Source organism: Cavia porcellus, unplaced genomic scaffold (assembly GCF_034190915.1).
Source record: "Cavia porcellus strain 051 isolate PalLab524CR breed Dunkin Hartley unplaced genomic scaffold, mCavPor4.1 scaffold_6, whole genome shotgun sequence".
Lineage (NCBI taxonomy): Eukaryota > Metazoa > Chordata > Mammalia > Rodentia > Caviidae > Cavia > Cavia porcellus.
In genome coordinates this window covers 67,816,558-67,843,508 of record NW_026947489.1, presented here as the reverse complement: position 1 = coordinate 67,843,508, position 26,951 = coordinate 67,816,558, and the positions used below count along the sequence as shown (strand labels likewise).

Below are 26,951 nucleotides of genomic sequence, written 5' to 3'. Positions count from 1 at the left end.
AAAACAACTGGTTAGGAACCAATTTTATCACTGTCAGTATGTTAGCAGTTACTGTAAAAATTATAGGTGATAATCTGTCCAGAAACAAGTTACTTTTGATTGCAGAAATAAATTTTAAGGATAGGAAGCAAATAAGTTTTTACTTGATTACCTTTGTATTTTAAAATGCCTTTGGCTGCTATTGTTGATAGTGGCTGAGTTTTGATCTTTTGTCTGTTAACCAAAATTGGAAAGACCCCATAGTAACTCATAGGCAAGTAAATACCACTTTGGAGATAATGCCAGGCAATAATGCAAATACCTTTCTTTGATTTTATCAAATTTATCTGTTCAGGTCCAGCTCACTCTGCTTACTGCCATAGTAAAGCTGTTTCTCAAGAAACCATCAGAAACACAGGAGCTAGTCCAACAGGTCTTGAGTTTGGCAACACAGGTAAGAAAAAGAGAGGGGTTGGTTTGTCTTGTTTCAAATTGTAGCACAGGGTCTTGCTATGTAACTCAGGCTGGCCTGGAACTCATGATCTTCCTGCATCAGCCTCCTGCCATGTTTTGGAATTAGAGATGTACATTACCACCCTCAACATTTTTTGTATTTATTTATTTATTTCTAGGAATTGAACCCAGGGCTTTCATACCTGTTTCATATAACCCTTTTTTTATGTTTTTAATTTGAGACAGAGTCTGAGTTTCCCACACTGGGATTGAACTTGCAGTTCTCCAGCCTCAGCCTCCCAGGTGCTAAAATTACATGTGTCTGTCACTGCACTTTTTTTGATAGGCTGTTCTGTTTTGGAGGTTGAAGCCCATGGTCAGCTAGCTCTGTTGCTTTTATGCCTGGGTGAAGCAGAAGTATCATGGTTATGGTAGAGGACAGGGAGGTTTTAACTGAAAAAAGTCTTTAAGTCATTAAAACAATGATTCTTACCATATTCCAAATTGTAGCTGGTTGGCATAACTTCCTAGTAGCCGGCTGACTCTAGATGATAATTCATAAAATTTGAACTGAGATTCTATAGTGTTAGTAATAGATGCACTTATGTAATAATGATATTCTTCCTTGAATTTTTAAATATTTTTGGCCCTCTTAGGAATTATTTGATATTTTTGTTCAGGAAAAAAAAAGAGGTTCATATAATTTCTCATTTCAGGAACATGGAAATTGGCCTAAGAATTAAGTCACCAAGGGCCAGGGATATAGCTCAACGGCATAAGTGCCTACCTGGCAAGCACAATGTCCTGAGTTTGATCCCTGGTACCAAAAACAAAACAAAAAAAAAAAATCAAACCTTCATTTTAGATGTACCACAATTAAAATAATTGCTTTTTCTAATGTAACAGGATATAGTGACCATTGTTGTGCTGATTTACTATTGTTCTTGAGTTAAAAAACAGACTGACTTTAACAAGTTTCATAGTACAGATGTGTATCTGCTTCTAGAATCTGATTTAAATATTCAACTTACCATTTTTCTCTTTTTCATCTCTTTTATTTCTTTGTTTGAGTTTTTAAATTTTTTTCTTGATACCAGTGATAAAACTCATGACCTCACGCTTGCCAGGCATGTGCTTGCACTGCTAAGCTAAATCCCAAGCCTCTGTCTTTTTCATCTCCTTAGTGGTATATTATTAAAATTAAAAACCCTTTTATAATACTTGGCCTAATTCTGAGGTGTCATTTTTTTTCACAGTTTTTATCTTTGTAAGATTAGTATGAGTTCTGTGAAATAATATTAAATTAAATATTCTAGACTTCTTTGTTTAGATTGTTACTTGATAACTCATGGGTTATTTGTGCCCTCATTAAGATAAATTCCAAATAATTTATTTTTCCTTTTTTTTCCACTTCTGTTTTAATTTTAAACTCTTAAATAGTCTTATACAATGACAGAACTGAAGCAACTAACATACTGTCGAATCAATTTCCAAAAAAGAATTTGGTCTTGTTGCCTCTCTGCTCACCTGTAAATAATGAAAAAAAACGTTTTCGGTTGTCTCTTTTCAAAGTTCTCAACTCTATCTCCATCATCATTGACTGTTAAGACCTACATGTTTGTATTTAATAGCTAACATAGGAGAGTTACATTTTGATTTCTTCTCAGAACTCAATCTCACTACACATCAGTATTTATACAAAGTTGACTAAGGTAAAATGTTTAGGGAACATCACTTAAAGAATACAGGATCATAACTATTGACACAGACAGTTTAAAATTCACTTCTGGATTTCTGCAGAATCTGTTTTCATTTCATCCTTTTCATTCCAAATTGCATGAATTTGAGTCTTTTTTTTTTTATAAGATTGCCTGTTTGTCTATTTTATTTAATCTTTCAAAGAACCACGTCTTCAATTCATTGATTCTTTATATTATTTTCTTAGTTGCCATTGTATTCATTTCTGCTCTGATCTTTGTAATTTCCTCCCTCATATAAACTTTGACCTTGACTTGTCTTGTTCTTCCTTTTTTAAAAGCTTGAGGTTCAACAGTAGGTTGTTTATTTGAGCTTGCTGTGGTTTCCTGATACGGGTATTCACCACTAAAAAATTTCCCCCTGCAGGACTGCTTTCATTGTGTCCCATAAGTTCCGGTATGTTGTTTTGGCATAATACTTTAATTGTAGAAACTATCTAGTTTCTTCTTAATTTCATCTCTGACCTGTTGGTTGTTCAGGAGGATGTTCTATAATTTCCATGTGTTTAGGAAGTTCTTGTGGTTCCTTTTGCCATTGATTTCCAATTCATTACGGTGTTGTTTGATAATATGCATGGGATAATTTCAGTTTCTTTGCATTTACTAAAGCATGTTCTATGAGCTAGTATATGGTCCATTTTGGAGAATGTCCCATGTTCAGCTGAGAAGAATGTGTATTCTAATGTCATAGGGTAGAACACTCTCTTGACATGTACTAAGTCTATTTGTTCAAAAGTTTGGTTCATTTCTAATATTTCTTTCTTTCTTTCTTTTTTTTTTTTGGTCTAGTTGATCTATTTGTGACAGTGGGGTATTGATACCCCCATTACAATTGTATTAGTGCTGGTTGATTTTTCATGTCCCTTAGTATTTGTTTTATTTATTTGGGTACACTGGTGTTTGATGCATATATATTTTATATATTTATGATGGTTATCCCTTCCACTTGGATTATTCTCTTTACAAGGATGTAATGACCTTTTCTATCTTAATCAGTCTTGGCTTGAAATCTACTTTATCTGCAAATAGAATAGCTGCCTTTTTTTTTTTTTTTTTTTTTTTAGGAGAGGATTCCTGTTGAATGGATTGTTGTTTTCCATCCTTTGACTTTCAGTCTATGAATTTCTCTTCGAATTAAATGTGTTTTTTGTCTGTAGCATGTTGTTAGATCTTGTTTCTTGATCCATTCTGGTAGTCTGTATCTTTTGACTAGTGAATTAAGACCATTAACGCTGATGGTTACAACTGATATGTACTGATTAATCCTTGTCATGTTTTCCTGTTGCTGGCTCCCATTTGTCCCCTTCTGTTTAATTGCTTGCTTGCTTTTACTGGTGGATTCATTCTGTTAGGGGTCATGCAGTTGTAATCCTTGTTACCTCTTTTTAGAATATCCTTCAAAACATTTTAGAGTGCTGGTTTGGTGTTCATTAATTTCCTCTGGTGTCCTTTGTCATAGAAATACCTTCTCTATCAGTTTTGAAAGACAATTTTTGTGCTCTCTTTGGCAGCACATGTGCTAAAATTGAAAGATAGTTTTGGAGGGTACATCAATCTGGGTTGGAGGCTTCAAAATACTTCACTCCAAGCTCTCTTTGACTTGAGGGTTTGTGTTGAGAAGTCTGTGATTCTGATGGGCTTTCCTTTATAGGTGATTTGTTTCTTTTGTCTAACAACTCCTTAATATTCTGTCCTTCTGTTGAATTTCTAGAATCTTGAGTGTGATAGACCTTGGTTTAGATTTTTTTTAATCATGGCTAATTGGAGTTCTATATGCCTCACTTGTATGTTAAATTCTTTTTCCATGTTTAGGTTTTTGCCATGACTTATGTGAACAGGGATTTTTATGTCACTTTTGCTATCTACTGCTTTTTTCATTCACTTTAATTGATCTTATATTATTCTTTTTTGCATCATCTAGCAGCTGCTAGATTTACTTCTTACAGTCGCTTACTATTTTTAAGTAATCTTTCTTTCCATGATCGCTAACTGCAGTCCTGTCTTCTGTATCTGAAATTCTGTTCTCACATTGGCTCATTCTGCTATGTGTACTTTCACCAGAATTTTTAAACTCCTGGATGTCTGTTTAAATCTGTTTCATGGATCCCATTTCTTTCCTACATTGAATGTTCATGGTTTACATCATTTTCCTAAGCTCCTCTATGTTTTTTTAAGTCTATATCTGTTCTACAGTCACTGAGCATGTTTTTCACTGTGGCCACTTGTCTCAATAGTAATATGAAAGATTATTTCTGATTTAATTTTTTTCTATAGTCTTGTTCATCTGAAGTGATATCTTTTTTGAAAGCACTTGGTTGCATGCTTTTTTTTTTTAGTAATGTTTTGATTGCATAGATAATAGTTCCTTTCACACTCTATTATAATGTTCAATATTTTGGGAGTTCCTTAATGTCAGGAAGCATATATTCTGTCTTTATTTCTAGGACCTAACCAATGGCTTCAATAGGAGATAACATAAAGTATGGATGAAATATATCTAAGATAAATGTTACAAATCCTGCTAATATTTATAGCAATTGAAAAACTTATTTTTATGTCTCAAGGCCCCTCAACCAGGTAGATTTCACCAGGTTAAACCTTATTTTCCTTTTCTGGTTTCTCCTGAGTCTTATGAGTAATCCACCTCAATTTCTATTTAAATTTCTTAAAATCTTAATGATTGCAGAATTATCAATATATTAAAACTATAGAGTCTCAGTGAATTATCTTAGTAGTTAACCTGTGTAAATCATGATAACGTTGCCTTGACAGTAAATCTAGCCATTTGGGTTTCTTATGGAGAACAGTTCCATCTAAACTTTTGTGCCCTCGCTTTTTCATTAGGATTCCGATAATCCTGACCTCCGAGACCGGGGCTATATTTATTGGCGTCTTCTCTCAACTGACCCAGTGACAGCCAAAGAAGTAGTCTTGTCTGAGAAGCCACTAATCTCTGAGGAAACAGACCTTATTGAGCCAACTCTGCTGGATGAACTGATATGCCACATTGGTTCCTTGGCCTCTGTGTATCATAAGCCTCCCAATGCTTTTGTGGAAGGGAGTCATGGGATTCATCGCAAACACTTGCCAATTCACCATGGGAGGTGAGCAAGTAAACTTGGTTTGAATGAGGAGTGACTGTTTAGACAGAGTTGGTCTTCCTCTTCCTTTTATAACATGGAAAAGAACTTGCTATGGACTTTGCAAACGTACTACCGTACTTTCCCAGGGCCCCAACCTAAGAATACGGTGATGCTTTAGAAAAATGTGATAAGAGAAGGAACTTTTAAATTGATAAAGTCTGAAAATTGCACAAGTTTCTCCTGAGTTCAGGCCTGGAATATTCCCAAAGTTAAAAAACCTGGGGAGGGGCAAGCCTGTTTGTGTACTCACTGTTTATCCACTTCTTTAGCTTTGGTTGAGGCTTAGATGGATAAAGTTAGATACTACTTCTCTCATAGGGTAAAACTATTAATGAAATAATGTTTGCAGGATTGTTTTACGCAAACAACCTAAATTCTTTATGCATATAGTTTTTCAGGTACTTATGCCATTCTTACCAAATTAAGTTGATCATATTAGTAAGGAAATTCAGTTATTGAACAGGCCTTCGGATACTGTAGAGCTCTTACTTTGTAGGTATCTGAAAATTGTAATCAGGGAGGAGAAATATTCTAATAAACTCCTATAACAAGTGACTTGGAAACTTACAGATCCTGATTCCTTCATCAATCCTAAAACACCTTAAATCTAAGTAGAATTTGCTCTCAGAGCGAGTCAGGATGTAGCTCAGTGGTAAAGCACTTGCCTAACATGATATGCAAGATCCTTTGTTTGATCCTGAGCACTGAAAAGGCAGAGAAAAAAAGAATTGGCTCCCAGAATAACTGACTTTCCATTAATATCTTATACCACTGTTTAATGTATATTTCATGTATGGCCAAAGATAGCATTTACTGCTTTACACACTGGCATAATCAGCATTTTGGGCTCTATTTTAACAGACTCTAGATACACAGAAAAAGGAAAAGGTAGTACCCAAAACAATGGTTATTAATCTTTTATGACCTTAGGTGCAGCTTTGGTTTGGGGCCAGGTGTTTTGATTTTTAATTCAGAGGAGACATGAAAGTTCAGAAGGATTAGACTTTAGAATAAATTATGGTATTTGTCCTCATAGGCAAGCATGTTTTAACATACTTTTGATACAACTATTTGACTTCTAATTATTTCTCGTGGTCTGTGCTTCAAATTTTTATGTAGATAGGATTTTCTGTTGTAACTTGCTGATGTAAACATACCTATGTGTCATTTTATCTAGCTTTCTGTTAACTTTTGACCCTCAAATGGGAAGACGGAATTTTAAAAAATCAACAAATAGAAATAACTCTTTCTTGAACAGGAGGAAAGAACACTATCTGAAGTCTTTACTTGATTAATAACCTTTAATTTGTTACCTTCATAATTTTGGATAACACTCTTCTGCTTGCCTATTGTTTTTAACAGGTATAGGAAAATATAGGAAAAATAGCCTTTGATACGGATGAGGGTGATGCATTCCTGCAAATGACATGTCTTATCAATTACTTCCTTCCTACCTAGCCTCAGTATCACGTTTCTGTACCATAAGACAAATAAGTGAAATACGTCCAACATGAGTAAAAACAATACTTTAAAACTTTGTGCAAGCCAGACATGGTGGTGCACACCTATAATCCCAGCACTCAAGAGGCTGAGGCAAGAGGATCATTGCAAGTTCGAGACCAGCCTGGGCTACGAAGTGAGCTCAAGACCAGCCTGAACTGCATATTGAGGCCCTGTCTCCAAAAAAAAAAGAAAGAAAGAGAAAAAAAAGTCTTATGCTGCCTTTTGTCAAAATTTAAAAATGCTTTTAAAGACCTCTTTCACAAAATCACTTGGGAGAAGGAAAATTGCTCTCTATATTTGTGTTTGCTTCATACTTGTCAGTGTTCTGTGGGAGTGAGGTGGTAAATAGTTGTCTAATTTAGAAAACTTTCAGTGCTTTGATAACATGTATGAAGTTCCTATGAGTTCACAATGGGAAATTTTCATATTTTTCCCATTTAGGAAAAAATGTATGCTAATCATTTATCACGTTCTTGGGGCTGGGGATTTAGCTCAGTGGTATAAGCACCTGTCTTGCAAGCAGGCAGTCATGAGTTCGATCCCTAGTACCGGTTTAAAAAAAAAAAAAATTATCATGTTCTTTCATGTTTACCACACATTTACAAAACCATTTATTTCTTGTCATCTAACTCACCTTATCTCCTTATTCTTTGATTGTAGTAAAAGAAATGTATGCAGTGCTAGCTTTTCTACCTTCTATTTAGAGGCACTAATAAATCCCTGTATTCTGTCACATTTCTTAAATGGCACATGTTATTAATGACATAATTTCATGTGTAGAAAATACTCTAAAGATTTCATTCTCTTGCCAAGTGTATATAAAATTACTTTTTTTTTAATATTTGGCCTCTTTTCATTGTGTCTTCCTTCATACCTTTTCATTCATTGTAAGTTGTCTTTCTTCAACTGTTTTTCTCTCTTTAATCTTATAGCTCCATACTCATTCTCTTCTGTGATCATTAATCTTGGTTTTAGATGGCTCATGCAGAATTTTGTCTTTCTGTGCTTCTCTCTGTATTTTCTTAGGGAACTTATCTACCAGCCACAGCTACTGCTGATATAAGACTTTACCATTTGTACTATGTTTTCATTTGATCCTTGCTATGATAGAGCCCAAAGTTTGGGTAATATTGTTATCACTTTATTGATGAAGAAATTACCTCAGAAAAGTTGTCTCTGCCTAGAATCATGCAACTAACAATTAGTGGAGCCTACATTTGAACCCTTTTTTACCATATATTCTCCCTGCTAATCCACCTGAAATGTGTACGGGAATTTCTTCCCAAATTATTCTCTAATTTTGACTGACAGTCCCTTGTCCTTAGCTACCTGTTGGACTTCTGTACTTATATTTCTTACTTGAAACTTATCTAATGGCCATGCCACCCTGAATATGCCCATGTCAAATTACTTTAAATCTAACAATTAAGAAGTAAGGATTCTGGGCTGTTGGTATAGTTCAGTGGTAGAGTTCAGGCTTAGCATGTGCAAAGCAAGGGATTCAGACCCCAGTGCCAAAAACCAAGAATACTTATGTGTCTTATTTTATTGGTATCCTTTCAGATTCCCTCTGATTAGTTATGAGCATCATTAATCTTTTTCTTCTTAGCTTGTGTTTCTTTTCTGTACTTTAATTTTTCATTTTCCTTTGTTCTCTATATTCAAGATTGTCAAAAACTATTTAGGTTTTCTTTGAAGCAAAATATTATTTCAATTTATTAATTGAATGTTTAGAGTGTTTTATAGGTATTACATTCATTTATTGTCTTGTCATTTTGTCCTAGGTGAAACTGACATTTCTCTTTTCTTCTCTGTGTGCATATGACTGCAGCACTGATGCAGGTGACAGTCCTGTTGGCACCACCACTGCAAGCAACCTGGAACAGCCTCAGGTTATCCCCTCTCAAGGTGACCTTCTTGGAGATCTTTTAAATCTTGACCTTGGTCCCCCAGTCAACGTGCCACAGGTGTCCTCCATGCAGATGGGCGCAGTGGATCTCCTGGGAGGAGGACTAGATAGTCTGGTAAGCATCTTTCTTCTCTCCCTCTTTTATTAGTTTTATTTCTTGATGTGCTAGAGAATGTTATTAAAGCTTTTTAGAATTAGACCTTTCCTTGAGGAGCAGTGATGTCCTTTGGTAAAGGACATCATTACTTTTCTTTAGAGAGTTAATTATAGTAATACTCAGCATTGATATGAGGTATTTCTGCAAATTAGGATTATTTTGTTGTCCTCACTCTAAATAGAACTTTTGCTATTGGACCAACCTACTGTTCAGCAATCTTAATGCTTAATATCCTTGCCAGAGTTTGTTATTGTTTCTGTTTCTTCATTGGCGATAACTCCTGCAAATTCTCCTTTTAACCTGAACAGTACTAAAATGGGCTCATAAAGATCATCCTGTTTTGAACCTTTCAAGCCCTTGGCCTTTTAAATATTTTATTGGCTATGCTTTGTACAATTCTGAAAGGTTTTGAGACAGTCATTCAGACCATTTTTATATAAAGTGTATCTCTGTTTCTCCTTCTTCCATACCTCCTCCTCCTTGTCATACTTCCAATTTAATTAGCTTCCAGGATTCTAATACTAAAAGGCCCCAAAGTCTGGAATATCTGTATATGTGCCACCAAGGGAAACCAAAATCATTTTTTGTTGCTGTACAAAAGATATAACAAATAGTAAGTGTGACCTTCAATCAGTGGAAGAAGCCCAGGAAAATCATGGAAGTCATCAAGTAATTCCCTGCAAACTAGTGGTAGAATTAAATGTTTTGATTTTTGTTTTGTTTTGCTTTTAGCTAGACGCCTGAAAATGAGGTGTTTGTCAGCCTAAAGATTAGGAAGATGCTCAACAAATTGATTTATTTCCCAACATCATTGGAAGGCAAAATACCATAGATATGAAAATATAATGTTCTCAGAGATTGTATAAACAAAACAGCCTCACACTCTGCTGCCTGGCATCACGTCTTATACTTAAATGAACAATATTGTCTGGGGCTTATGCTAGCCAGAACAGGTCCACTTACATTTTGGCTGACAGAGTCTCTTAAGAAAATACTGTTAGTCCCATCTTTGTGAGTTGTGCATTTTACTAATGGAAAGTCATTGCTTCCTTAATCCATATACTGGCCAAGCAGTGAACTCCAGCTCACTGACAAAAGTGAATGCTCCTGTTTTCTTCTTGAGAATATAGCATTTGATTTTCATATTCTTAATAAATGGATTTTGATTAATTATATGAGTAGAACAGTTTCCTCATGGTCCTTCTGTATTATTGTCCACACTTCTTATAAACTCAGAAAATGCACAAATGAACACTTACTCATCAAGGCCTCAAGAATCCCTCATGAAATTAAAATATTTCTTCCTGGGTTTTTTTTTTTTTTTTTTTTTGGTACCAGGGATCGAACTCACGACTGTGCGCGCTCGCAAGACAGGCGCTTATGCCACTTGGCTGAATCCCCAGCCCTCAAGGGGATGTTGTTAGTAACCTAACTTCTACTAGGTTTCACTGTCCCCTAAGAGTACCACAGGCTAGTGACCGAGCCTTTACCATATGAGCCTTGGGAGCCACTAACATCTGAACCATGACAGCTGTTAGTCAGGCCTCTAAATGTTGCCACTTTCTGACAGATCCTCACCCATAGAGGTCAGTGGTGTACAACTAATGAAATGTTGACTGGCTACTGCTCAACTCAGTGGCTTTCAATTCTCGCTGCATAATTAGTTCCACATTAGTACCATTTTATAAATTACTATCAATATGTGGGCCTAAGAACAATTAAACAAAGCCGTGAGGTTGGAGCTAGACTATTTTTTTTAAAAGGTTACACTGGTTATCTTAATTTTGCAGCAGAATTGAGAACATCCAAATGGACATCCAAATGGAGTTAGGAACTGATCTCTAAGCCAAGGCAGTGATTTCCACATAAAAATGTTACTTTCTGGAGAACCTTTTAGGCACAGTTTATAAAATCAGACATGTCTAACTTTACCTATACACTTTCTCCGCAGGATAGGTTTTTTTGTTTGTTGTTGGTGGTGGTTTTTTGTTTTGTTTTACTTTGTTTTGATGATTTTTCCACTGGTGATACAACTTAGCAGAAGTTGGCTGAAAGCTCAATTTTACCAGTGTAGGTATAGCTGCTCAGTCCAAAGGTCTTTCTTATCCTTCCTTACGCTCCATAATTAGACACTGAAAAATGAGGACATTTTATATTTCTGATGGTCTACCCATGTTCTTAGAACCTGGTATTCACTGGAAAATTTCTTTTGTATCCTAATCTCATTAGATTTTATTTCATCATTACATTTGTGAAATTAAGATTTATTGAATTGTAACCTTTTCTAGAACTGTCATATTCAGGAAATATTAGTTAATTGCCCACATATACCTGAAGTTTCCAGCTTCTTCCATCAATAATAATGACTCGTAACATCAATAATTCTTATACCAAAGGAGAACAGGATAAAGATATTACTGTGATGTAAGGAAAATACACCCAAGTCTCCCAGAGGGTTGATTATTATATGCTTTTTGAAAGGAGACAGTCATCTTTAAAATTCAGTGATTTAGGCAGAGGTTTAAAAGTGGATTGCCTTTTTAGTGCAGGACTTGAAACAAAATGAATTTCCTATCAGCTCCTTTTAGTCTTACTAGAACATCCCTATCATTTTTTGCTTTCATTTCGGCATTTATTTTATTGTACTCATAAACTGTTTCCTCCTTCTGTTATCATAAACTGTCAGCTTGATGTGGAGTGAATTCAAGTAATGCAGTTTATGTGACCGATTTTGTAAAGTATACTATTTATTGTAGTCTTGCAGAAGTAGTTATTTTTTAGGTCTTGGTTTGTTTTAAAAGGCATGTATTGGGGTGGGGATTTAGCTTAGCAGCATAAGTGCCTGCCTGGCAAGCACAAAGTAGTGATTTCGATCCCCAGTACAAAAAAAAAAATAGAAGGCATATATTGCTGGGGTTTTGCTTTTGTTTATTCTGATATTCAATGTGAAACTGCCTGTTCTGGATGGTGTGATTTTTCTCACAGTGCAGATCCTTCTGGTTTGGCATCATGTAGGAGGTAACATGATATCTTTGTGTATAATTTTTGTATATATGTTGTGTGTTCAGGAGTCTGCTATCTGTGAGGATTACTGAAATATTCATTGAATCTTAATTTGTTGCCTTAACTTTCAGCCTGTGAACAGAGGCTTTGTCTAAATTATATTCTTGCTTGTCCAAGGTGCTGTGCATTTTTCAGTTATCCAGGGTGCACTTTATGTTGAGGGAGAGTTCTGTACTAGAGAAATGTACTTCCTGTGTGTTTACCTGAAGTGGAGTGGCATGTAAGGAAACAATCTTTTCCTAACTCTTACTGGAGGTTTAATCAAAAACTGAGTATTGTTATTTTAAATTTCTTATAGTAAGACACACTGCTTCAGGCACACCCATTCCATCATTCTTGCCATTTTCTGAAGCAGTTTTACAAGTCTTCTTTAGTGAGTGTTAGTTACACTGTTATGACTGCCTCAGTGATCTGTTTTAATGAGGATTTTTTTTTTTTGGACCGGGGACCAAACTCAGCTTTGCGCTTGCCAGGCAGGCTCTTATACCACTGAGCTAAATCCCCAGACATGATTGCCTCAATGATCTGAATGGATTCAAAATGTTTACTTTTCATAGTTATCTTAACTTTGGGGTAGGAGCCAGAAATCCTGTGGTACTAGATTCAGTACATAAAGTGGCTGAGGGCACATTCTGATGCTGTCAGGAGCCTGCCGTTCCTTCAGATGACAGTTGGCAACAGCATTCACCATATTTTTATCACATCTCATAACAACTCAATTTTTCAAAGCTTCCCACACTGTTTCCTACAGGTTTTTGCCTTTCAGATTTTTTTGTGAGCTACTTTATTAACAGTTTTGAGTTTTTTAGTCCACAGGAAAATTCATCATGCATACTAGTGTTGTACCTTCATTTTTTTTCCTGTGGAGGAGCTGTGCAATACTTCAGTTTTTTGTTTTAGTTGTGTGTAAAGAGCTTTATAATTTGTTGCCCAATGTTGTATTATAAAACATTCACTGTGACTTCTATAACCATTATCTTTTATCAAATACATAAATTTATTCAAGGCTGGCCTTAGGTAGTGTTGGTCAGTTATCTGTCACTATTAACAGAAACCTGACTTACAAGGAGTGGCAATTCATTTTGACTCACAGTTTTAGGGTTTCACCCCTGATCAGTTGGCTCTATTCCTTTTGGGCTTATGGCAAGGCAGTATATTAATAGCAGGAGCACATGGCAAACCAAAACCTCTCACCTTATGTCTGGAAAGTAAGCTGAAGGAAGAAGCTAGGGCCCCACTATCCTGTTATCCCACCATAACGACCAAAAATCTTCCACTAAATGTTGCCTCTTAAAGATTCCACTGTTTGCCAATAGCACCATGGGATAGAAACCAAACCTTTAATGCATGGTTCTTTCAGGGATGCTTAATCTAAACCACAGCAGGCAGTGTGAGAATAATCAGTTACCGAATGCTAGTCCTTGTGCTAGAACTTTTGTAATTTCTAATCCTCAAAACAGCTCCATAACATAATTGATATTGGGCTCCATTTGACAAAATACCAAAGGTCACATGGCCAGTGAGTCAGACATAGAATTTAAACCCAGGACTTCTTCCAAATTTCAGAGTTTATCTTCTTCTTCACTATCATGATTCCTACAGTTTGTTATTGTCATTTACTAGAATAGAGTCCGATTATTACTTAACTTTGATCCTTCTCAAACTGGGGTACACAATCTAGAGCAGAGAGTAGAACAGGGTACCTTAGAAGCTGCAGAATAAGCATGGCTGGCTCATCTTGCAATGTTAGTCAGACTCCATGATGAGAAATGTAACCACAGAGTAAGCACTGATGTATAGGGTGTAGAGTAAAATTCCGTGATCTGTTAAGATAAAGCATGAGAGTTTCTTCCCCCAGGCCTCTCTTGCTGTACCTTGAGGTTCTCTGGACATGTGAGTTTGGGCTAGTATGTCCTGGGAGGCACATGAAAATCTGTAGGACTGTATTCATTTGTGAAAGGAGAAACTGGTAAGTTACATCTTTTTTACAGCAGGAAAATCAGAACTATTCCTCTTATCCTCATTCTTCATCTTCTCCTCTTTAAGTACAGCTTAAACTCTCCTCTTCCCATCTTTTTTGGCACTGAGTAGTAAGAAAGCACCCATCCTTTCAAGGCAGTTCTGCTATATGCACAGGCGTTCTGCTACTGAGAAGAAGTTGGTACCAAACCGTGCAGATACCATATGTCTTTTCTAGAAAGGACTTTGGCCTGGAGAGGTTAATTCTTCTCCCAATTGATTCTTTTCATACATATTGACAATATTGATATAGATACTATGTTCTAGGCAGTTGGTAGATAATTTTGTCATCCGTCTGTCTTCTTGGTGATTTTTTTTTTTTCTGTAGTAAGATGCTTGTTTCAAAATTGTTTTCCAAGAAATACTTGCCAGTAGCTCTACTTACATGTTTACTAGACCATTGACTCATTCAGTAAATAAATACTGCTGAGTGCTATCTATATGTCAGGCTCTATTCTGTATACTAGGAATATAATTGTGAATGAAATCGTCCTTGCAAGCTTATCTTCTAGTGTGGGAATCAAATGATACATACATATATACTGAGGTAGTAAATGCTTTGAAGCACAATGTGGCAGGATGCAGAATTCTTCGTGTAGATATATTCAGCATTGAGTTCTGTGTCCATTGGGAGGATTTTTTCTCTCTTACTAGGAAGTTATAGAGTAAGTCCCCAACTTAAAAATATTCCAGGAGAATTCTTCATAAGTCTGATTCATTCATAAGCCAACAGTGAGTCCTACATAATGTACCTGTGAAAGTTCTCAACTTGCATGTTTGTAAGTTGGGGACTTATACTGTACCTTGTCCTATTAATAGAAGCATTTTTTTCCCTCAAGTTAACCAATCCTCTGATGATTTTCTATGAACTCAATTACTTAGGCCAGTAGTGACAAACCTATGGCATGAAGATATTATTGTGTAAGTTGTTTTATTAAACTAAAACTTCAGTATTCAGGTCTAATTGCAGCTTTGACACCTTGTGATAAATAAGTGGGTTTTGGGGTACAGTTTGGGCACTCATCTCTGAAAGGTTTGTCATCACTGACTTAGGCTATTTCATGTCAAGGTACTCTCAGCCATCGATTTATACAATCATTTTTGTAGAGTAAGTCTTTTCACTAACTTCATTAATATTATGGTGCTTTTTCTACGTATCTTTTGGAAGGTCCAATTAAAATTTCTGCCAATAAACCAGGCATGGTGGCTCACATCTGTAATCCCAGCATTTGGGAGGCTGAGGTAGGAGGATCAGTTCGAGTTTGAGACCTGCCTGGGCTACAAAGTGAGCTTAAGGCCAGTCTGAACAGCATAGTGAGACCCTGTCTCAAATAGACAAACAAACGAAAAAATTTCTGCCAATAGCTAAAAACTATACTTTTGCCTAAGAGGCATTATATGGCTTCTGAAATCTTAAACCCCTGATAGAAAAATACAGTTCGATATTTTTGAAACCAAGAAGATTTTGAAAGTAATTACTTTCAAAAGTAACTGTGATAGAAATCAATGTACCCTATTTTTACATCATTCTATTGATTCCTCATTCACAGAGCTGTTGTATTAGTAGGTTCCTAAAATTCCTTCCAGGTCTTTGAGTTCTGGAAAGTATCATATAGAAGAGATGAGAGTTTTAGACATGAGCATAGACATATGAAAGCTTAATATTTATAGCTGTAATTAAGAGAGACACAAACATTGCACAGTTTTAGAAGCAGATAGGTGGTGCACTTTGGATTGGCCAGATGTACCTCAAATGGACTAACCCAGCTCAGTCACTGTGATAATATGGGGGGAAAATATTTTTTTTAATTCCTTAGTGGCCTTCCCAATTGATTTTCTTTTTTAAAGGACTTTTTAAAATTTTTCTTAGAGTAGGCAATTTTGTTATAGAACATAGGTCTTAAGCTCTTTCTTTGTATTTCTGCTATGCTATCATTGTAGACATTGAATTTGATATTTCCTATTAGAATATGTAGTGGTCCTGGAATTTTTGTCTTTTTTGAGACAGGGTTTCGCTATGCAGGACTCACTTTGTAGCCCAGACTGGCCTCAAACTCGCAGTGATTCTCCTGGCTCAGCCTCATGAGTGCTGGATTACAGGTGTAGACCACTCTGCCCAGTTGGACCGAAACTTTTTACATGTGGGCTCAGCTCATGAAACTATGGTGAAATTCATTTTGCCTATGAATTATAGCAAGTCACCATGAAATTACTGCTTGCCTTCTAGTTACTAATTTAATAGTTGAGTGGCACATTATTTTGTAACTCTTAATGAACCGAGGCTCATTCAGCAATACTTTCAACATGGTAAAGTGACCAGTCTTTGACAGTGTTATTTAATGACAATTATTATAGTTCAGACTGGGGAATTATACAAGTAGTAGGAAATTTGGACTTGTTTATCAACTAAAGACTTTAGGAAAGGTGCTAGGCTTTCGGCATTCAAACATTATCTTTCTAAAATTGGCACCTCTCCCTTCTTCCTGTATCCTGATTCAGTTAGCCTATATTTGACATCATTTTTTTATTTTCATGGAGAAAATGGCAGCTTCAGAAAGTTTATTCTGGAAACAACTCCAAGAGATACTTGAAATATAGTACAGTAAGTCCCTGACTTGGAAATGAGTTCTGAGCCGGGTGTGGTGGCACGTGCTTGTAATCCTAGCACTCAGCAGGCTGAGGTAGCAGTGATGTTGCAAGTTTAAGATCAGCCTGGGCTACAAAGTCAACTCAAAGCTGGCCCAAACTGCATAGCAAGACCCTATCTCAAAAAGATCAAAAAAAAGAAAAAGAAAAAGAAATGGGTTCTATTCCAGGAAAACATTCATAAGTTGAATTCATTCATAATCTGACAAAGTAAGGCCTATACAGTACACACCTGTGAAAGTTCACAACTTAAAGGTTCATAAATTGAGGATTTACTGAATCTTGATACAAAAATGGGATTAAAGCCACTGACCTGGTTAATATCTGGTTCAAACCTATTGCTTTCTTTCTTTCTTCTTTTTTTCCCTAACTATGTGCATCCTTCTGCTTATCATGGTATTAGTTAAGTGGAACCACTTACTAGATAAGTTTCCATCCACTATTCTCTACTCTCCCGTCATTTTCCATCACCTTGTCATCATCTCAGAGGAAGCTAACTTCTCTTGGAAATTTTTGCATTCAAGAGGAAAGCTGCAGAATAAAGTTTGAGTAAGCTGTATAGACTTGCTAGTTAGAAAATGTGTAAAATTATTATTTTCCTTCTCTTTCTGAACATAGCACAATTAGGTAAACCTTTATGTTGTGGCTAAGTGTCTCTGGTACTTTTGGGGCCCTGTCTGTATCAAATCAGAGTTCTTGATTCTAACTAGTTGTCTCTGTAAGACTGAATGTGTAACAAAAGCATATATACTATTTTTTTTAGCTTCATCTATGGTTTTGAATAAAATTGATCAACAGCATAGGGGAAGACTACATTCAGATCTTTTCTAGCAAAGATAATACATAATATTCAAAGAGAAAAGTCTAAGAAAATAAGGGCTATAAATGAACTTTATTTCCTTTTGTCTAAGTATCACCAGTGAGTCCATAGTCTCAATGCTTTTACTGAATGTAGCATATTTGGTACAACTGTTTCTTACTAATGTGTTTTTTTCCTTGCCATTGAATGCCAACCTACGACCATAAAAACTTCTCTCTTTCAAGTTTGTGTGGTAAATCTGGCCAGAAGTGGGCATAGTTAGAGATCTTATCAGAAAGTCATAAAACCCATAAATCAGACTTTTTTTAATGCCACTGAGCTAAATCCCTAGCCCCTAAATCAGACCTTTTGTAGAAACTCTTCCATTTTTTTTTTGTACTTAGCCTTTCTTCCCTCAGAAAGCATTTTTCTTTCTCTCAAACTCTGACCTCCTTTTTATTCAAAAGTTCTAAAGTCATCTTGTCTGACTATAGAATCATTAATTCTCTGAGGCAGTGTTTTAAACTTTGGCCATACATTACAGTTAACTGCAGGAGCTTTTTAAAATTCTCATGCCCATGCTAAACCTTACAATAGGCCAGACTCAGGCAGCAGCATTAATTAATTAACTGAGGAGAAACAGAGTCTTGCCTACGTGCCCATGTTGGTCCTAAACTGGTGGGCTGATGTAAACCCCTGCCTTAGCTTCCCAAATAGCATTTTTTAAAGCACCTTTACACATATGCTAATGCAAATAAGTGACTGATTCTATTGTATAGCCCAGATTTTGTTTGTTTGTTTTGTTTTTTGAGATAGGGTCTTGCTATATAGTTTACACTAGCTTTGAACTCACTATGTAACCCAGGCTGGCCTTGAACTCAGGAGATCCTTCTGCCTCAGCCTCCCAAGTGGCTGGAACTACAGGTATGTACCACCATGTCTGGCTTGTATATCCAACGTTAAAAGTCATAGTTCCTGGAACAAAGTTATTACTAATATTTGAAAGTTTAAATCTTATTTTAAGAAACCTCTAGGTTTCTACAAAACAGATCCCCCGAAATTAGACTGCCTTTTCAATCTTATTCTATACAGTTTATAGTTAGTTGTTTTGTTTTGTTTTTTGAGACAGGGTCTCACTATGGAGATCTTACTGGCCTTGAACTCTGCAGCTCAGGTGATCCTCTTGCCTCAGCCTCCCAAAGACTGGGATTACAGGCAGTGCCACCAGACTAAGCGTAATTTACATTTTAAAACCTATCTACCCTGTGCTCCAGTCTAATTAGCCTTCTCATATCCCAGTCATGCTTTTATACTTAATTTTTCAGCCTTTGTTCCTGCTATTTGAGAAATGCACTTCTCCATTTTTGTTTTCACCTTTTTGAAACTTCTCTTCATTATCCTCCTCAGAAGGGGGCTTTTCCCTTCAGAGCTTCTGTTTTTTGCTTTAGTATATTCTGTATGGTTTTGTACTCTTTGTCAATTTGCACAAACTTTATTTATCTTGTATAATCACTATCTGATATCTTTGCATTCCTTGCATGCTGTAAATATTGTTTAAGTGTTTGAATAAGAGGAATGTCGTACTGCAGATAATGTGTTGTTCTAGTTCCTTGTCGTTAACTATATGGTTTTCATCCCGTGTCTAACCATTCAGTAATCTTCAAGACACAGCATCCAAAGTGTCAGCTCTGTGATAATGGAGTGTTCTGTAGTTAGGTGCAGGGAGTGCATCTTATTAAAAGCACCTGCTAGGGTTATTTTCCATCATAGAGGAAAAGGTTTAGTAATAGGCCTATTTTTTAATATAGACTGAATGTTAGATTTTGGCACACCATTTTTTTATAGTATTGGTTCACAAAGAAGATAAATAAATCCCAAAGTCTGAAAACGGATTACAGTTTTGCTTTTTAACACAATCATAACACAGTGATCACCAAATTTCTACCACTAAATGAGAAGCAATGAACAAAGTTTTTAGTCTTTTAATCTACTTTTAAAGCACACAAGGCATTTCATGATTGAAACAGGCATTGTAGATAAACAGAACGGGGGGGGGGGCAAATGTAAAACTGTAGTAAAATGGAGGTTTGCTTTCAATACACTTGTCACTAGTTTTATGTACAGGAACCATGTGTGTTTTACCTTGCTTGGATACCAGCTGTTTTTAGCTTCAGCTTTCAGCTTCAGTTCTTTAATAATTTTGTCACAGAAGACTGTATCAGAGCCCTGAGAAAAAAAAGGCAAGACTGAGATCATGTGGAAGTATTTTCCTGCCAGCTAGCTAATTGAGTTAGTCTAATTCTCTAATGCTAAGTATCTTTTTAAGTGGGCTCCTCCGAATAAATCATAGCATTTCCTCCTTAGTTGTATTTACTGTTAAGGAGATTTGAAACATTGCATGCCTCCACCTTCCTCCTCAGATAGGATAGATTTCTGCCCCAACTATTTTCTTGTAGGAACAGTCTAAACTCTGAAAATCACTTTTATTCTACTTGTAATCTCAAAGCTTGAAATTGCAGTTCAAAGCTGATTTGATTCTAACCATCTCATTAAGATAGCAGGTTTGGTAGGTCAAAGGGTATTTTAATCTTTCTTTTCTTTTATATCCCCTTTAAATTTCTTTTTAAAGAAAAATATCCAAAACATTGCTGCTTGGATGTAGAACTTCTTGGAATATGCAAATTCTTTAAATCTTGTTTGGGTTTGTGCATGTGTCCTGCTGTAAAGATTGGATCTGAAACATCCTTGAGATGTCCCAGCTCCATCTTCTTTCCAAGTTTTCTCAATACTCCCACACCCCCTCACTACCACCACTTGGTTCCCCCAGGGCATATTCCTTTGCAATCTAGAATTTTCTTAGGCTTTGGGAGACAAATTGAATGGCATATATTTCCAGCAACTTGGTAGAGCATTTTACAGATTCTGTATGGGCATCTAGTACTTAGCTAAATGAACTCTATCTCTCTCTCCTCTCTCTGCTTTCTCTCTTTCAGCTTGGCAGTGACCTTGGCGGGGGCATTGGAGGAAGTCCGGCAGTAAGTGCCATCTGTTTTTTTCACCATGGGAAGCGCTGCCCCCGATTGATGTCTTTCCTTTGCAAACCTTGTCAAACCAGCCACTGCTGCTATCTAGCACTATACACCCAAATCTCCATAGCAGTAGATATTACACACCAAAACCTCTGTAGCAGTGTGTGAGAGATAGAAGGTGGAGTACAGTTACTTAGACTCTTTGGGATCATGTGATCTAGGGACATCATTAGGGATTGATGCTCTGGTGCCTGTACAGATCTTTATGTTTCTGATGTTGAAGAGCTAAAGGAAATGGAACCTGCCATCTTGACTGGAGAATGTTCTTATCACCTGGTGTCATCCAGAAAGAACTTGGGAGAGTCAACTGGACTCAGTGAGCCTCTCCTCACAGACGAGTGAGTTTGGGAGTGTGAATATCATCTCCCTCAGGACAGCTTCCCCTTAGGTATTTACGCTTAAATGAGAAAGTTAAGACTTGACTGAACCCAACTGGAAGTGAAACTGCTGTTTAAGTTGGATGCTTCTCCATCTTTCTAAAGAGACAAACTCCCCCCCTTTTTAGAGTACCTTGTAGGCCTTTTGCACAGAATCATGGAAGCTAAAATTGGAAACAGATAGACAAAGTCTTGGATCACTGTATTCCTGTGTCTACTGAGTACTCTGTCTTGATAAAGCTTCTAAAGAGTATATGTGTATCTTGTCAGTGATTAAAAAAAAAAACTGATTAAAAATACTAAGATGTACCAGTTTGGCTCCTAAGAATATTATAATTGTGTTTTATTACTGGTTTATCAGTATTGCTAAAATAAATGGCAGCATTTTAAGGGCTATTAATCTGTTCTTCCTGATCTCTCTCCTTTCTTTTTCTCTGCAGGTCGGACAGTCCTTCATCCCGTCATCAGTGCCTGCAACCTTTGCTCCCTCGCCGACTCCTGCTGTAGTCAGCAGTGGTCTTAATGACCTGTTTGAACTCTCCACGGGGATAGGCATGGCACCTGGTGGATACGTGGCTCCTAAGGCTGTAAGTAGAATTAGCATAGCAATACTTTCTTAATGGACAAAACCCTAATTACTTCTAATTTACCTCCACTAATAAATCTAGGATTTTGCCTTGGTACTGAGGGGTAAAAGGAAGATTAAAATACAGCTTCAGACAAATAGGAAGTACCATTAGGATCCTCACTAAGCATTTTTATAGTTTATCAATACTGAAGTGAATCTGTTGAAAGTTTGTTATATGATGCATCAACAGGAGAAAAAATGTAGTATAGAGAAGTAACATTGTTTTCATTCCTTCTATCTTTCTTTATTCATCTGATTTTAGAGTACCTTTGCTCAGATTTGGTTTTCCTGAGTTTTCATGTACTGCTGTAGACTATTGCTTTAGATTTGTGTCATTGTGACTCTTACAGTCTCAACCTTGCTTGATGCCTGTCATATTAAAATTCAAAACAGGACTTCCTTGTAAATCAGGCTGTTTTTAATGTCTTGGGAAGATAATAGCCATGGCAGAGTAGACTTCGTATGATCTTGCCCTTCTGGGATCTAGCGTGCCTATTTGCTTCCTTATTTTTCTGCCTGTTCATCTGATTCATTATGGAGAATCTTTGTTAAAGATATGTAGACCAATTATCCCTTCCAGGATTTACAACTGTGTATATGCAGCCATCGCATGGAATAACCAAAAAGGTGACTCAAAACAGAGCCATGGTTTTCTGGCACAACTTGCTGCTATAGTTGTGTTGTAGTGTCTACCATGTGGAAATTAGCCCCCAGACTTTACAAATATTTTTGTCTTCTTTTTTGAGACAGGGTCTCTCTATGCAGTTTAGGCTGGCTTTGAGCTCACTTTGTAGCCCAGGCTGGTTTGAAATTCGCAACTATCCTCCTGCCTCAGCCTCCCAAGTGCTGGGATTATAGGTGTGAACCACCACGCCCGGCTGGACTTTAATTTTTAAAAAATATAAAGATCACACATATAGTCAAATATCTATGTCTTTTAAAAATATCATCAGTTGGGGCTGGGGATTTAGCTCAGCGGCATAAGCACCTGTCTTGCAAGCAGGCGGTCATGAGTTCCATCCCTGGTACTGATTAAAGAAAAGAAAAGAAAAGAAAAGAAAGAAAGAAAGAAAGAAAAAAAATATCATCAGTAGAATTTTTCAGTTTTAAACATTTATGAGTACATGTTTGTCATGTATTATAATTACATTTATTGTAGCAGTTAGTACATGCACATAGCACAGCTTAATTCTTTTTCTTTCTCTTCCCTTTTCTCCTCTTCTCTCATCTCTTACCTCCTCCCATTTGAAAAAGATCTTTCCCTGTTTTGTACTTTTATTTTGCTCTGTAAATTATTTGTACTTTGCATTATACTGTTTTCTACACTGTTCTTTCCCTACCACATTCTTTGTTTTCTTTTGTTTTCCCCCAGACTAGGGATTGAGCCCAGGACCTTCACATTGAGCTACATCCCCAATCCCTTTTTGATTTTGAGATGAGAGTCTTATAAGTTGCCCAGGCTTGCCTTGAATTTGTGATCTTTCCTTCTCAGCCTCATGAGTTCGGGGATTATTACTATGTCTGGCTGTACATTCTTTTTGAGAGGCTACATCAGATAGATCCACTGCACACTGTTTTTTGGTTATTGTCACAGAGTTACAGTGAACAACCTTGCTATAGATGTGTTCTGGTATATATATCTACAAGGTAAACTTGAAATTTGCTTGATCATTCAACATTTTAAATAAACATTACCAATTTGTACACCAAAAGAGATGGCATCAAATTACTTTCCTAACAAAGTAAGAGTGCCAAGTTCCTTATGTTCTCCTCCATTGAGTATCACTGATTTGTTTTTGTTTTTGTTTTAGTGGTATTGAGGATTGAACCCAGGGAGCACTGAGCTTCATCAAACTACTTTACTTTTTCAAATAGGATCTCACTGTATAGTTCAGACTGGTCTCAAACTTGTAATAGACACATACATTACCCATGACTGACTTTTGAAAAATTTTTGAGCAAATGATAAATGAGAAATAGTATCTTCACCAGAAGAGACCTAGAATAGCAAAGGTAATCCTGGGTAACAAAAGGTAGGCAAGGGGATCACAATCCTGCACTTGAAATTGTACTACAAAGCTACTGTGATTAAAAAAATCGTCGTACTGGCAAAAAAACAGACCTGAGGATTAAGGGGATAGATTAGAAAATGCAGAAACAACTGCAGGCCTACTTAGCCACCTTATCTTTGAAAAAGGAGTCAAATACCTTCATTGAAAAAGGCAGTCTTGGGCTGGGGTGTTAGCTCAGTGGTTCAAGCACTTGTGAAGTGTGAGGATGTAAGTTCAATCCCAGTACCCCCCCCCAAAAAAAAGAGAGAGAGTCTGTTTAATAAATGGTGCTGGAAAAACTAATTTTCCACATCCAGAAATTAAAACCAGACTCCTGTCTTTCACTATGTACTAAACAAATCAAAATGGATCAAAGATTTAAAATTAAAACAGAAACAATAAATCTGCTGGAAGATAGAATAGTTAGAACTCTTGAAGATGTGGTATTGGCAGAGACTTTGTGAACAAAACCCCTAATTATGTAGAAAATATTACAAAGAGTCAACAACTAAGATCTCATCTTATTAAAAGAGAAACCATGAACAGAGTAAAAAGACAATCTACAATGTGGGAAAACAGTTTTGCCAACTGTTTCTCAAAGAACTATTGTATCTAGGATACATAAAGAACTCAAAAAATATCAGACCCTCTTTCCCCAAATTTAAAGACCCAATCCAAAAAATGGGCATCTGAGGTTAATGCACACTTCTCATCTAAAGTAGAAACAGCAGATAAATATATTCAGTATCACTGCTTATTCAAGAGATGCAAATTAAAACATTGCTGAGATTCCAGAAAATGAACCAATAGCAAACACTGTTGGGGCTGTGAAGGAAAAGGGCCCTTGTCTGTTGGTGGGAGTGTGGACTGTTGGAACAAGTGTAGAAATGAGTGGAGATTCTTCAAAAGCAAAAAAAAAAAAACAAAAACAAAAAAACAAAGTAGAGATTCCATTTGACCAAGCTCTTCCTCTTATTGATATTTTCAAAAAAAAAAAATCATCATACCTCAGCAGTAAAAGCACACGCATATTTATAGTTGTACAGTTTGTAATAGCTAAATCTTGGAAACAACTCAACTGCCTAGCAGCCGATGCATGGATAAAGAAGATGTGGTTTTTATGCAGAGAAGTACTATTTTGCCATAAAGAAGGATAAACTTGAGACATTTCTAGCTAAATGGATGCACCTTGAGACCATATTGTTATGTGAAATAATTCAGACCCAAGTGTAAATACCACATTATTTCTTGTGGTGTGAGAAACTGAAAGTATAAATAAGGAGCAAAATGTATAATAGATATTGTAAAGTAGAAAGAAAATGTTCAAATAGGAAAGGGATCAGGTAGAGGGGAACAGAAGAAGAAATGGAGACAAAGCTTTTGAAAATGGAGGAGGTTGAGGGGAGAAAGAGTAGAATCAAGATAAATCATGCTCAGGTACAAGGTCTCTGTGATGAATGTGGTCATCACGTGTACCTGAACTGCACCAGTAAACTTAATGAATAAAAAAAGGAAGAGAAAGTAGAATCTTCTTTCTTTTTGAGCATTTATTTCTTCTTTTTCTTCCTCTTCCTCCTCCTTCTCCTCTTTTTTGTGTGGCTGAGTATTCATCATTATTTACCATTTTCAGACTCCTTGGTTTAAAGTTCATGAATTTCCTGCTTTTATATGTATTTTTTTAATTTTTAAAGTTTTGGGGGGGGGGTTTGTTTGTTTTTTTACTAGTATAAGCCAGGAATATCGCAAGTTCTGTGGCTGGGGTGAGATTATTTAAGCAACACCTGAGTATTTACTATAATGATAGCAAAAGTTAAAAATATATGTAAGATACATCTTTTTTTTGGTGAGGGGACTGGGGATCAAACTGATGACTACACTCTAGCTTATGCCACTGAACTAAATCCCTGACCCTGTAAGATACATCTTTTAAAAGATTGCTAGTAATAATAACAGTCTTCAAAGATTATAGGCATGATGTTTTCATTAGTGGATTCAGTTTCTTCCCTTTAAAACTTTTCCCAAAACTAATTTGGAAAAACATATTAAATTCATTAGAATTTCTTTTTTACATATATATGTGTTTGATAGGCATATTCAAAAGCATTAAAATGACCAGGTTAGAAGATGGAGAAAAGACCAGGATAGCTATAGGATATTTTATTTTTGGTCTTAAATAATTGAGAATGATGTTATAATTCAGAAAATACAGAACCTTTCACACTGATTTGATATTTATAGTATAAAATTGCAGTTGCCTGAGGAAATGAAATCTTAATCTCATCTTTATTTGTTTTTTTAAAAAAATAGCATCAAGCTAAATCTTTTCTGGTTCCTTTGGGCTCTGTGCTGTGTTTCAGGTCTGGCTACCTGCAGTAAAGGCCAAAGGCTTGGAGATTTCAGGAACATTTACTCACCGCCAGGGGCACATCTATATGGAAATGAACTTCACCAACAAAGCTCTGCAGCATATGACAGACTTTGCAATCCAGTTTAACAAGAACAGGTAAAACATGAGTTTCCTAACTTGATAATGAGACAGAAGTGTCTAGTAAGAGAATATTTCATTTAAAAATGAGTGAAAACTCACATCTTAGCAGACACTGACTGCTGGGGATTTAGCTCAGCGGCATAAGCGCCTGCCTTGCAAGCAGGCAGTCGTGAGTTCGATCCCTGGTACCAATAAAAAGGAAAAAGACCAAAAAAAAAAAAAAAAAAAAAAAAGCAGACACTGACTACAAAGTGAATCCTGGGTCTTGCAAATCTATTCACTTGTGACCTTCAATTCTGGAGGCCATAATTGAATTTGAGGGAAATATTCATCCATATGGGTTGACAGAACCAGAACCTAATTGTCTTTTTAAAGAATTCTACACCAGGGATATAGCTCGGCAGCACAGGGCCTGCCTAGCAAGTGCAAGGTCCTGAGTTCAATTGCCTGTACAAAAAAAAAAAAAAAAAAAAAATTGTAGGGCTGAAATGTTTGTAATCAAGTAATTAAAACAATTATAATTTATTGAAAATTATTTGTTCAGGGGCTGGGGATTTAGCTCAGCGGCATAAGAGCCTGCCTTATAAGCAGGCAGTCGTGAGTTCGATCCCTGGTACCGATAAAAAGGAAAAAGGCAAAAAAAAAAAAAAGAAAATTATTTGTTCAGTATTTGTGTCAGGCATTCCTAGGAAATAGAGGTACAGTAGTGAACCAAATAAAGCCATTGTCTGAAGTGTATATTTTGGTGAAGGAAAAATTAATATACTTTGCTTGATGTCAAAAATGTAACATGTACACTAGTGTACATGTTAACCAAATAGTCACCCATAAGCTCTCAGCAGTGACTTCTTTGCCTTAAAAGTAAGAGAATGTGAATGAATGAACTGTTG

At 36.3% G+C, this 26,951-nt stretch overlaps 1 protein-coding gene across 3 annotated transcripts in view; it reads left to right on the top strand.

Moving 5' to 3' along the window:
- The window catches only part of Ap2b1 (adaptor related protein complex 2 subunit beta 1), a 105,303-nt gene that overhangs the window by 41,301 nt on the left and 37,051 nt on the right, over nucleotides 1-26,951 (top strand). For 2 of the 3 annotated variants that reach the window (XM_003469599.5, XM_005003516.4), the window contains exons 12-17: nucleotides 335-433; nucleotides 5,034-5,293; nucleotides 8,667-8,859; nucleotides 20,422-20,463; nucleotides 21,335-21,481; nucleotides 25,931-26,076. In XM_003469599.5, coding sequence (XP_003469647.1) covers nucleotides 335-433; nucleotides 5,034-5,293; nucleotides 8,667-8,859; nucleotides 20,422-20,463; nucleotides 21,335-21,481; nucleotides 25,931-26,076 — 887 coding nt within the window. The remainder of the gene's footprint in view (nucleotides 1-334; nucleotides 434-5,033; nucleotides 5,294-8,666; nucleotides 8,860-20,421; nucleotides 20,464-21,334; nucleotides 21,482-25,930; nucleotides 26,077-26,951) is intronic. The other variant, XM_003469598.5, reaches the window with a different exon arrangement.